Source organism: Nelusetta ayraudi, unplaced genomic scaffold (genome assembly GCF_046127955.1).
Source record: "Nelusetta ayraudi isolate G7.1 ecotype Tasmania unplaced genomic scaffold, CSIRO-AGI_Nayr_v1 ptg000005l, whole genome shotgun sequence".
NCBI classification, from domain to species: Eukaryota; Metazoa; Chordata; class Actinopteri; order Tetraodontiformes; family Monacanthidae; genus Nelusetta; species Nelusetta ayraudi.
In genome coordinates, this window is record NW_027466055.1 from 4,367,526 (window position 1) to 4,378,747 (window position 11,222).

General features: G+C 44.2%; 2 protein-coding genes across 5 annotated transcripts in view; both read left to right on the forward strand.

Moving 5' to 3' along the window:
- The first annotated feature begins 179 nt into the window (after positions 1-179).
- Positions 180-11,222, forward strand: part of LOC142904391 (uncharacterized) — a 329,108-nt gene continuing 318,065 nt past the window's right edge. Inside the window, exons 1-10 of one of the 4 annotated variants that reach the window (XR_012929393.1) lie at positions 180-321; positions 468-532; positions 621-741; positions 968-1,116; positions 1,249-1,397; positions 1,479-1,650; positions 2,060-2,153; positions 2,263-2,341; positions 2,508-2,581; positions 2,676-3,945. Coding sequence is in view for 3 of the 4 variants with exons in the window: in XM_076050470.1 (XP_075906585.1) it covers positions 263-321; positions 468-532; positions 621-741; positions 968-1,116; positions 1,249-1,397; positions 1,479-1,650; positions 2,060-2,153; positions 2,263-2,341; positions 2,508-2,581; positions 2,676-3,627 (1,914 nt within the window). In the remaining variant the exon portion in view is untranslated. Of the gene's footprint in view, positions 368-467; positions 533-620; positions 742-967; positions 1,117-1,248; positions 1,398-1,478; positions 1,651-2,059; positions 2,154-2,262; positions 2,342-2,507; positions 2,582-2,675; positions 4,461-11,222 lie in introns of those variants that run through there. The other 3 variants (XM_076050470.1, XM_076050488.1, XM_076050480.1) reach the window with 3 other exon arrangements.
- On the forward strand, positions 5,580-10,396 carry LOC142904431 (uncharacterized). The gene is made up of 7 exons (XM_076050534.1): positions 5,580-5,709; positions 5,850-5,949; positions 8,168-8,347; positions 8,580-8,753; positions 8,846-8,898; positions 9,067-9,169; positions 10,262-10,396. The coding sequence occupies exons 1-7, from the start codon at positions 5,620-5,622 to the stop codon at positions 10,372-10,374; spliced, it is 813 nt and encodes a 270-aa protein (XP_075906649.1). The 5' UTR covers positions 5,580-5,619; the 3' UTR covers positions 10,375-10,396.

An 11,222-nucleotide genomic window follows, 5' to 3' on the forward strand; every position in this document is an offset into this window, starting at 1 on the left:
AACGCCACTTGAGTGTATGTGTGCGCAAATGCGTGTTGCGTAGTTCGTGCGTAAGCGCGATGTATTCATGTTGCATTAAACGATCCATACAACGCACATTTTGTTTTTTGCCGCTAGGCTAATTGATCAGTTTCATGCCCAATACTTTAATGTAACTCGGAAACTGGAACCCTGATTCAGTTTACGCTGAAGCAGTGGGAGACGTGCGTCACGTCCCGTGAATGCAACACTTCCAGTTAACAACTCCCAGTTATCAGGAAGAATGAGGCACTCCAAGCTCACAGGATATTATTACGCTCGTCGTCCTCACGGCTGGTCGTCGTAAGTCTTTCGTGACTAACGAGGTGCGGGTTTGGGTGAAGTCTATGTGTATGTCTTCTTCTTCTTTTCTTTTTTTGTTTTTAAACTTAATCTCTGACTTCGTTGCGTGACGGATAATAAAAGTTTCTGCTCTTCCTTTTCCTCAGGCGCGTTGGCGAGAGGATGTTGCGTTTCCTTCTACTCGTGTTGGGAAGTGTTACAGCTGTCCCTGGTAAGTGCCATATGTGAGCCGCGCGTGTGCATTGCATTGCATTGCATTTAACGTCGATGAATTATTCATGTCCTTGTTTTTTGTACAGCATTTAACAGCACAACAGACCTAAATCTTACCTGTTTAAATGACTACGTCCAATTTGTCAACTGTGAATTTGACGGACAGCAATGCACTCAGTACAATTTGTCACTCCAAAACGATGATGAGTAAGTAGTCGTTTTCATTTTTATTTATTTTATTTATTTATTTGTTATCATTCAGCACATCATTGTATTTCAGTTAAGTTAGTTAGTATGAATTATGTACGAATTATGTGTACGTTGTTTTTAAAGGACCCAGTTCATGGCATTGTTTACCAATACCCTTTGTAATTAGCAAAAATCAGGCTACAGTGACTATGTATTGATCAGTATGTGACCTTTTAACTGACAGGAATGGAAGTTGTGATTTTACACAGTGTGGCGATGGACGATGTTGTTGTTCTACTGTCATAAAACCCGTTTGGGGAGAAATCATCAACGTTGTTGTTTGGAGAGGAGGCAAAAGAGTGGCCTCCAAAGTCTTCAGTATCGAACGCAGCAGTAAGTCGACTTCTCTTAAGTTAATAGTAATTTATAATGTGAGCAAGCATTATACGAAACCATGGTCTGTAAATATTAAAGAGATCTGATGAAACACCCTTGATTTTTTTTTCTGTCCCTCCTCTCTGACAGTCAAACCCAGAGTCCCAAAAATCCATTCAGTCCAACAATCCAATATGAACTTTCAAGTCAAATGGCGATCAAACATGGAGACTGCTGAAATGGTGGATCATTACTTGGAAGCGGTGGTCACGTATTACAAAAAAGGACACACGAAGATGGTAGGTGCTGTGCGTTGGTGAACACGGTGTCATGAAAGATGTGCACGTTTCTGTCATTTAACTTCTTACTATTAATCCCAGGTTTCTAAAAAAATTCAACCATCCTCCTCAGAAGATAAACAGAAATTTAAATTCTTTGAAATAGACGGCCGAGACTTGGAGCCAAGTACAACATATGTGGTCAGTGTGAAAAGCTACCTGGCCTTGTCAAATCGCTTTAGTGACCCAAGTGAGGAGTGGGAATTTACGACGCGTAAGTCTTATTTATACCATATTGGTAGTGCATTATATATTTCGGATATAGTTCATTTTCCATTTCATGGCCATTTTAGACATCCATCAGTGAATGTGTGTATTTTTTTTGTTGCCACCTTTTGTGTTTTTGCATGCACTCTCCTAAAAGCAAGCAAAAGAAGTAAAGAAAAGAGTCAAACACATGGCAAAGTAACCTTTGCCTAATAGGGTTCAATAAAATACCCTAGGATATAATAAAGTGCACATATTTGCATTGAATCTGTTTGCAAATGACTCTTGTGCTTGTGTCACTGGAAGGTTGCACAAGCCTGTGGGAGGTCTCTACTGGTCTCTATTTTACCTCCATGCCGTGTAATATCGGATGTCGTGCCATCTCTAACCGTGCTTCCTGCGTGTTCCTCCCACAGCCAGGTCACACGACACGATACTGGTTGCTACTGTCGTCATCCTCAGCATCAGTGCAGTCATTATCATCGGTGCCATGTATTGCTGTTATTCCAAGTATGTACCACAAACAGACGCTTTCTTTTCTTCCCCCCCTGTTTTGTCGGGGGAGATTTAAGGAAGCTTGAAGGAATATTGCCTATTTTAACAATGTTTTCCATCCTAGGGCCAAAGCAATATGGTGGGACCAAGCTTTTAAAAGTCCAAATCCAAAACTTCTTGATATGCATCCAAGTGAGCAAAAGGTGACGATCCCGCAACTTCAGTTTTAACGTTTTAATTTGTAAACAAGACAAACATGTTTAAAAGTATGTGTTCATAACAGTGAAGGAACTAAATGATACCGAACAGAAGAAAATGAATCGCTTTGTAGTCTTTTGTTCTAATCTTTGGCAACATTCATCCCTGCAGCTACTAAAGCCTGTGCTACCCTACATCTCCTCCATCTGCATTGAGCACCTAATCCAAGATGATGACAAGCCATGGTGAGCACGGCTGCACTCGTTCACCTCCAGTTACAGACGTGTCCTGAAGCTGCTTTTTTTATAGAGTTAAACAAATTTAACCCACCGTCTTTAGGTCAAAGGGACTGCAGAAAGACTCCAGCGACTGGGGCTCCGAGGGCAGCGAAGAAGTCAATAGCGGCTCCACCGTGCTCAGTTATGCCAACACGGCTCCTATTGACGTTAGAGCAGGTGTTCAGGAGGCTCTTGGCAACACCTTTGCCAACATAAGCCCAATATCCTTTATTAGCGCCTGCCCAGCATCAGAATTGCACAAAGACAGCGGCCTCTTCTCCTCTCCTTCCGCCCTGTGGGGCAGCGGAGCTAACGACACCAACTCCTCCTCATCCGGCTTCGACAACAAGACCTATTCAATCCTCATTCCCGTCTTCCCGCAAGAGATTCCGGCCAACGGCCCGGCGGCTCATCTGCGAGGGGAAATAGAGTTTGACGCTGCAAACCATGCCAGTGAGGGTCCTGCAGCGATATGTTCCGAGCAGCTCCTTCCAACTCCCCTGCTGCTATGCGGCGGCCCGCCGGGTTCATTCGTCATGCCGACCGACATGTCCTATCAGCAGTGTAACGCAGAGCCCGAGAGTTTCCCACACGCCGAAGCCCCCAGTGTGTTGTCCCTCTCCAATGGCGGCAACTCAACTGTGTCGGGTGACCCGGTGCCCCGCGTCGAGGCCGGGCATGGCGGCGGCCCCGACGAGTTGGCGCCGCAGCTGAAGGCAGAATCGCTGGTGGTGTGCGACGAGAACCCGCGCTACGGCGCCGTGCCAGCGGGCTCATGCGGCTTTCCAGCCGTGGAAGACGAATACCAACCTTTCCAAAGCCAGGTGGAGCGGCCCGGCGCTTCGTGCTCAGGGGAGCCGAGCGGGGACGACCTGGAGCGCTTGAGCGCCACCCGCCTCCCGCTTCCCACCTCTGCCCAGATGGCCGCCGCGGTACAGAGGCCATTCCTCCCGCTGTTTTGCGCCGATCCGTGCACGCCAGTCATCACTGACAGCGGCTATCAATGTGTGTAGCGCTTCTTTTTTTTTTTTTTTTGCTTTTCTTTCTATTTTAAAAAAAATGGTTTGGTGTTGCAACACAAGAAAGGGAAAGAAGTAAGACAGCGAAGAACTGTTGGTATGTCTTAATTTTGAAGGCCAGCCTGTTCCTTGGATCATATCGGTCACATTGTCGGTTATCTTGGTGTGAAAATGTACAATTTATGGACCTGTTCTGTTTTCCATTGTGAATAGTGTAATGTTGTATTTACGATTTTGGTTTTGTGTGTTTTTAAGGAAACTGCATCTCTGTTGTTTTTAAGAACAATAGTTTAATTTTTTAATTATGTGTGTGTACATGTGCATGTGTGCATGTGTGCATATCTACGTTTTGTGTAAAATGTAAATGTAAATGTAAAAAAAAAAAAATGGCATGGTCAATGTATATCTGTTGGCATGAAATACAGTATAATATGACTGCACTTTGAAGTCAAAGTCAGTTTGCACAAATAACTGTTGCGCTTTCATTCGCTAATGAGCATATCCATCTCCATTTAGAGTAAACCACTTAAAATGAACACCGTTTGCTGTGTCTGCATTCACACAGCATTTGGCCTTTAATGCACCTTTATAAGTATTTTAATCTATTTGTGCTTGCTGTGTGCTTACTGGTAATTGTACTTTGTGCCATTTGCATGGGCGCCAACTCCCTCGCAACTTTGCAATTCTCTGTAACTGATGAGACTCAAACTGTTCCTCAGAAACATGCAACAGCCACACAATCCGACTGGACTCAGTTTATTCATGTGACTGGGTAATGTTTCCAAGTGGGATCTTATTTAAAATTGAGAAATAAAGCTGTTGCCCCTTGCTGTGTGTGCCGCTTGTTGTTGTAAAAATGAGTTGGTAAAGAGAAGTAAAATGTGGAGGAAATTAACAAAAAAAAAAAAAAACTTTTTCCTTCCTTCAAACCAGATGCTAGTAGGGCGTAGAATTGCTTCACTTCAGCAGAAACATTTCCTGATTCAAAGGAGAATGACTTGCACAAAGTGTTTCACTGCTGTCCTCACTGTTCAAATGTAAATAGACGGTGTGCGGTGCATAGGGTCCACACAATAGTTGTATATGCGGTGAAACAAATTAAACGACGTGCCAAATCTAAGTGAGAGCAACACGAGGAGCACAAGCTGGCAGAGGAAATAGCCCCGACATTCAAACGGCTTCAGTTACGATGTTACGATTTAGAAGCTTTCATTGGAACGTCAGGTCGCACTCTTCACTCTTAAACTAGCATTGTCACTCTGCTTCCCCCTGCTGGTCACAAGGACACACCATCCTTGTCGCTCACACGCTGCGGAGATGCACGGGTGAAGTGAAACAAAGCAGCGTCCACTTTGAAAAAGCTCTATTTGGCAGAACGAAGAGAGGGACTTGAGATCCATTCATTTTTTCTTGTTTCTTCAGGCACAATTTCATCAGTGTCTGGGTTTAAAATAATAGTGAGGGAAGTTTTTCAAATGTGGGGGGGGGGCATTGTCCGAAATTTATTCGGACAATGTCCTTCCGCTAAGGGCCTTCGTGACCCCAATGAAAGCCATGAGCCGAATAAAGTTCGATTAGTCCAGTCTAGTCTATTAGATTAGATTAGATTAGTCTTCTTTCTGCTCCCTTTCATTCTAACCAGAGAAAGTTTGTATTTATATTAAATTGTTTTTCTTTTCTTTTATAAAGGATGGAATAAATAAAACATGAAAGGAAAAGTTGTTGTCCTTACTGAGAGTGCTGAAATGAAATGTAACCACAATTGTTCCTCCAAACAAAATGTCTTTTCCTCAAAATGAAGATTCTGCTTTGTGAGGGGGGTTTCGTGGAGGGCCGCGGAGAGCGCTGTACTTGCCTCTGATTGGAAGAGCGAGGAGGTTGGGTGTCCCAACACGAGATGTGATCCCACCTGAGCTGAGCAGCAGTGCAAAGTTTTGAGTCACCAGTGAGGCTCCCGTGTCGCTGAGGCTCAAGCAGACCCTCAGCATGCAGCAGGCAGGCCGGCTGAGGCTGAGGCCGTGGCTGGAGGAGCAGATCCAGTCTGGGAGGTACCCAGGCGTCAGCTGGCTGGACCAGGTAGAACCCGCGCCTCCTCCTCGCCGCCACGGCACTACCATCGTTTGACACAAACACAAACGCCGGAGAATGTTCTGTTGAGCAGCATGGAATAATCTCACTGCCTCTTCGGCGCTGTTCCATTTCATTTTATTTCACAGTCGGCTGGTATCTTCCAAATCCCCTGGAAACATGCAGCTCGTCACGGCTGGAGTATCGACCAGGATGCTACACTCTTCAGAAGCTGGGCCATACACACAGGTAGGAACCGGATAGCCCTATACGAAGTGTTAAGAGTCAGATGTTATGTCTTTCCTATGTAAAATCCTCATTATCAGTCTGAGAAAGTTGGCCTCAGCCAAATCACATCATAAATGTTTAAATTTAAGTGAAAGCTTCACTTTTCTCCACTGTGAAAAATAACTAGTTCTTCTATCCAACCAGAAGTGATCGCTTTATACATTAATTCACTCATCTTCTAGAGCTAATCTTCCATCCCTGCTGTCTTTGGGTGAAGGCAGGGTTACACTCTGGTCACAAGTCACCACTTTATCACAGGGCTACATAGAAAGACACACAACCATTCACACATTGGCACTCACAACTTTGGCCAATGTAGAGTTTCCGATTCGCCTCACGTGCATGTTGTTGCACTATGGGAGGAAGCTGCTGAGAGAAGCCACACAGACACAGGGACAACATGCAAACTCAGCACAGAAAGGCCTCAGACGGGGGATCGAACCTCAACCTTCTACTGCTAGCCACTGCGTCCACATTATACACAAATGATAAAATTAGATACAGGTTGAGAATATAAATTTTCCAAAATATTATCAAATAGGGGGCAGTGGTTAGTACTGTTGACTCTGGGCTTTAATTTATTAGTAAATATAATGTTATTTTTAGTATTAGTTCCTAGCGTAATACTTATTTTTGCCCGGTTGCTAAGAAACTGCTTGGACTGACAGAAAGACAACAAAACTCTTTGTATGGGCTTTATGTTTTCCTGAACCTCTGCACAATGTAGTCTGTGAAAATGAGGTGGCAGCAGAAATGTGCAGTTCAGTTCTTAACTTGCGCTAAAAAACAGAGTGGTGGCTAATTACCTGTTTGAAAATCTCCATTAATTTATTGACTCTTTTTGGTATTTTTTTTTTCTTCATTTTTTAATTGCAAATGTATTAAATGGGGGTGGGGAGTGGGAGGTTTCCTTGTACAGTTTTTGATGCCAATCCTCTTGCTGATTTCATAGTTAGCCATCTAGATCCAAGTCTTGTCTTATGCCACGGAAGGTAAGGTAAGGTGGTTTTACAAGCACAGACACATCACTGCAAAGCACAACACAGCGTTGGGAAAGTCCTACTTTATGAGAGTCATCAAATCATGGGAAAGTTTCTGGTCCAGCTGCTGAGAACGTCCATGGGGATCAAGTTTCTTTGAGCGGGAGCCAAACTAAAATTAAACCAGAAAAACACAACTAAAATCTTAACTCTCTGTCTTATATAATGTTGTGTGCCGCAAACAAAAACAAAATGTGACAACAGTGTGAAGCCAAACTCGGCTCATCGGCGTCACTGTTGCTTCTGCCTTTGCTCAGTAACTGAGCCATATATGGACGTTTTAAGCTCCACTGATTCCACTCCACAGTCAGCAGTCAGAATCTGTTAGAAATCTGAACCACTGTAAATGGAGGGTGACAGATGACCTCACGCCGGGTTCGGATGTGAACGACTTGTGATTATTCCTTTTGGGTAAAACGTCTCAGTTTGATCAACGTCTGAGCCAGAACCTCGAAGGTGGCTTTGCAAAAGCAGGAGGGTGACTCGGCTTGTGGCTCATCTAAAGTGCCCATGTATGAACCCGAAGCTTGACCCTGAAGCACGTTTGTTCTCACAGGTGGGAAGTAACAAAGTACAAATACTTGAGTACGTTTTTCCAGGTAACTTTCAGGTACTTTACTCGAGTTTTTTGGACAACCTTTCATTTTTAATACCTAAACCGATCCGTAAATATCTGTACTTTCAACTCCTTACATTTGGAAAAACACCAACAACTTTAGAAGATACAAATTCTGTAAGTAATTCACTTATTATTTATTATATTTGTTGCTGCTTGAAGGGGAATTATTTGGACTCTGCTGTGGTGAAGTTCAATATAAACTTGATGATGTTTTAGAGGAAGACTATTTCAGCGCAGAGAAAAATAAACATGTAGAAAATAGCACCCATGGTTTTTGTTATTAAGTGTGCAAGCATGCATGAAACAACAAATTCACTGTTTCATTAATTGCAACAAAAAAAAGAAGCAACAACTTTACTTAAGAAAATGTCAGAGCTTGTACTTTCTTCCTTTTACTTGAATGAAGGAGTTGAATCAGTACTTTTTTTTGACACAAGTACACACTGTACTTTTACTTAAGAAGAGAATGTGAATACTTTTTGCCACCTCTCCACGCTGTGACCCCGCCCCCCGCCCCCAGGACGATTCCGTCCGGGCAAAGACAAGCCGGACCCGAAGACGTGGAAGGCCAACTTCCGCTGCGCCTTGAATTCTCTGCCGGACATCTGCGAGCTGCAGGAGCACAGCAGGAAGAGGGGCAACAACGCCTACAGGGTGTACAGGATGCTGCCCAGCGTGCACACGCACAGGCGCAGGAGAGGTGAGGCTCACAAGTTGTGACAGACAGACAGACAGACAGACAGATAGACAGACAGACACATAGATAGATAGACAGACAGACAGACAGATAGATAGATAGATAGACAGACAGACAGACAGACAGACAGATAGATAGATAGATAGATAGATATAAATATATAATAAATATATATAAATATAATAAAAGACCTATGACCTTGATGAGTAATAATGAGTTGTGCTCGACCTCCCAGGGCTGCGGCTGCTCAGCAGGCCTCAGGAGAAGCAGACCGGTCGCGGTGTCGAGCGCCTGGACTCCTGCCTGCCTCACACCTGGCAGCCCTGCACGCACCGACCCGTGTCGGTGGCGGCACACAGAGCGGAGAACCCCACAGGAGACACATTCACACACATCTACCAAGCTCCCGGTGAGACACTGTTTGATCGTCCGAAGCCTGCGCGTCGCATTGTGTTTTTCTGCCTGCCTCGGCTGACGATGGTGGTGCATGCTGCCGCGCAGGGACGTGGGAGGCCAAAGCCGAGGAGCCGGAGCAGAGCGAGGCCTCCTTTGAGGTTAGCACGCTTTTATGATTGTGACTAGAGGGGCGGAGACTGTGTCCAATCAGATTATGAGAAACGCTCACCACCTGGATCGAGCTGAACTTTGCGCTTCTTTGCAAGTTGTATCTTGCGTCACGATTTCAGGCTGGCTGGTTGTTTTTTTTTTTTTTAACCCTGCAGCAGACGAACCACTGGGACGATGCTGAGCTATGGAACCAGACTGTGGAGCAGAGAGGCTGGAGACGGCAAACGCTGTGGGACCCCTGGCAATCTACAACACTGTGTATGTGTGTGGAATTCTGCTTTTCTTAATTCTCGAGTCTTTTTTTCCCCCTCCGACATTATTCCAGTGTTCATTCAGAGGAGCAGCCCCACTACATGGATTATTGCCCCTAAAGTGGTCCAGTTCTTGAACTTGAGTTTTTAAAGCACCTGGGTTTAAGCTTTTTTCTGAAACTGATGCTCTGTTGGATTGTGTAGGGAGGAAAACTGGAGGTGTGAGGCCATTTACGAGGGCAGAGCAAAAACTAACAGTATATTTTTCAGAGCAAATAAAGCTTAATGTAATCATTTTAATAGAGAATATCAAAAATGAGTGATTTCGGTCACTGCCGGGTTTTTGTCTCATGATGCTTGACAAACTGGAATTGTGTCTACAACACAATGAAGACAGGACAATACAATTAGACATGTGGGTTTTCAGAAAGGATTACCTCATTCAGAACACTTCGTTCAGTTTGGTTCCTGACTTGGATCTGATCCAGGACCGGCTAGTTGTTCCCATCTGTGTCCACTTACAAGCATTTGATCCGTTTTGAGGCTCACAAGCTCCGCAACAAAAAAAAAAAGAAGAAAAAAAAGAGAAGAAGGATCCATGAGCCAAAATCTACTCTTTCTACTTTGTACCAGCTGCGAGGGGGGGCCAGAAGACACAACATCTGGTGGGGGCAGTTGTTACTAATCTGAATCGAGAGAGGTACCAGTACCTTCTGTGACATCACAAGGGGCTGATGTACACAGCCCTATGTTTCTGCACATATTTTCTTTTTTTTTTTAAAGTGAGCACACATACAAAGCAAAAAATAAAATTTGATTTCTGGGGAGTTCACTGGCAGGCCAGAGACATGAATTATTAGAAAACAGTCGATTTGGCAAAATATGGAAATAATTAAATTAAAACTTTTTTTTTTTAATCTGCATTGAATTGAATAAGGCTCAATATCGAGTATGTCTGTTGGAAGGTAAATCCCCTTCTGTCTGGTTCAGTCTAAGTTTGTGTCAAAGCCTTTTGAGCATCAGGTCCACTGTGCTTGGAATTCCCTGTTGCTTCCTCCCTTCTTTAACTGTGTTTCTGCTGTGTGTTTTTGCTTCCAAGGTGCTGCTGAGGACAACCAATACTTTCTGCACGCTGACAGCGACCTGTTTGGTCCGAGCTGGATCAAGGAGCTCTCTGAATGGTCGACGCACCAGCAAACGCTGATGCCGTAGCGGTGCAGCGAGGGTCGGGGTCCCTTAGTTCATTTTCATCGATATGTTTTATTCAAACTTTTTATTTTGTGTTTTACCCCCTTCAGGAAGTCTTGCTCGTGTCCCAGCTAGCGTCCGTCTGCTGACAGAGGCTGAAAAACAGCAGCGTTAGGGCAGCGTAGTCAGGCGGCAGCGTGGTCGCGCACCCTGCTGAGCGTGCGGAACACGGGATCCTGTTCCAAGCCAAGCCGGGTCTCTGTCATCATCATCACACAGGGTTCACTATGGTTCGCCACCGCAGACACATGCTGAAGACACAAAGAGCTCACACCACAGCTTCCAGTCAACAGATCCCATTTCGCTTCAGGCAGAATCACCCCGTTACTCAACCTTCCTCTGGCAGAAGACATGACCCACTGGGCCTCCCATAAGGTTCCTTTACCCACCGCTTTGGCTCAGTTCAGTTAGTCTGAACTTTAGGATGAGCTCAGAGATTCAACTAAACGTGGATCTGATCTAATTTAAGATCCCTCATCCCCTTTGTCAAAATATTTTTGAAAAATGTACTTTTAAAAATAAGTTGTTTTTTTAAAAGCATTAAACCTCCTGTTGTTGTTTTTTCATATGAAGGGCGGGGGGAATGTAACAAACATTCAGCAATTCATTTAATACTTTAAGCTGAGTGTTGTTTGACAATATTTTAGTGCATAAAGCAAAAAGCATTTTGTACAGTGCTTCAGTAAGTCATTTGGAAAGGGTCTTATTACCACAGTCATAACGCTGCTGCCAGTTCTAGACCAGTTTTAACTTGCGTCTTGGCTAATTTGAAAGAGAGTATTATGATTAAACAAAAAACACTGAAAACAAGT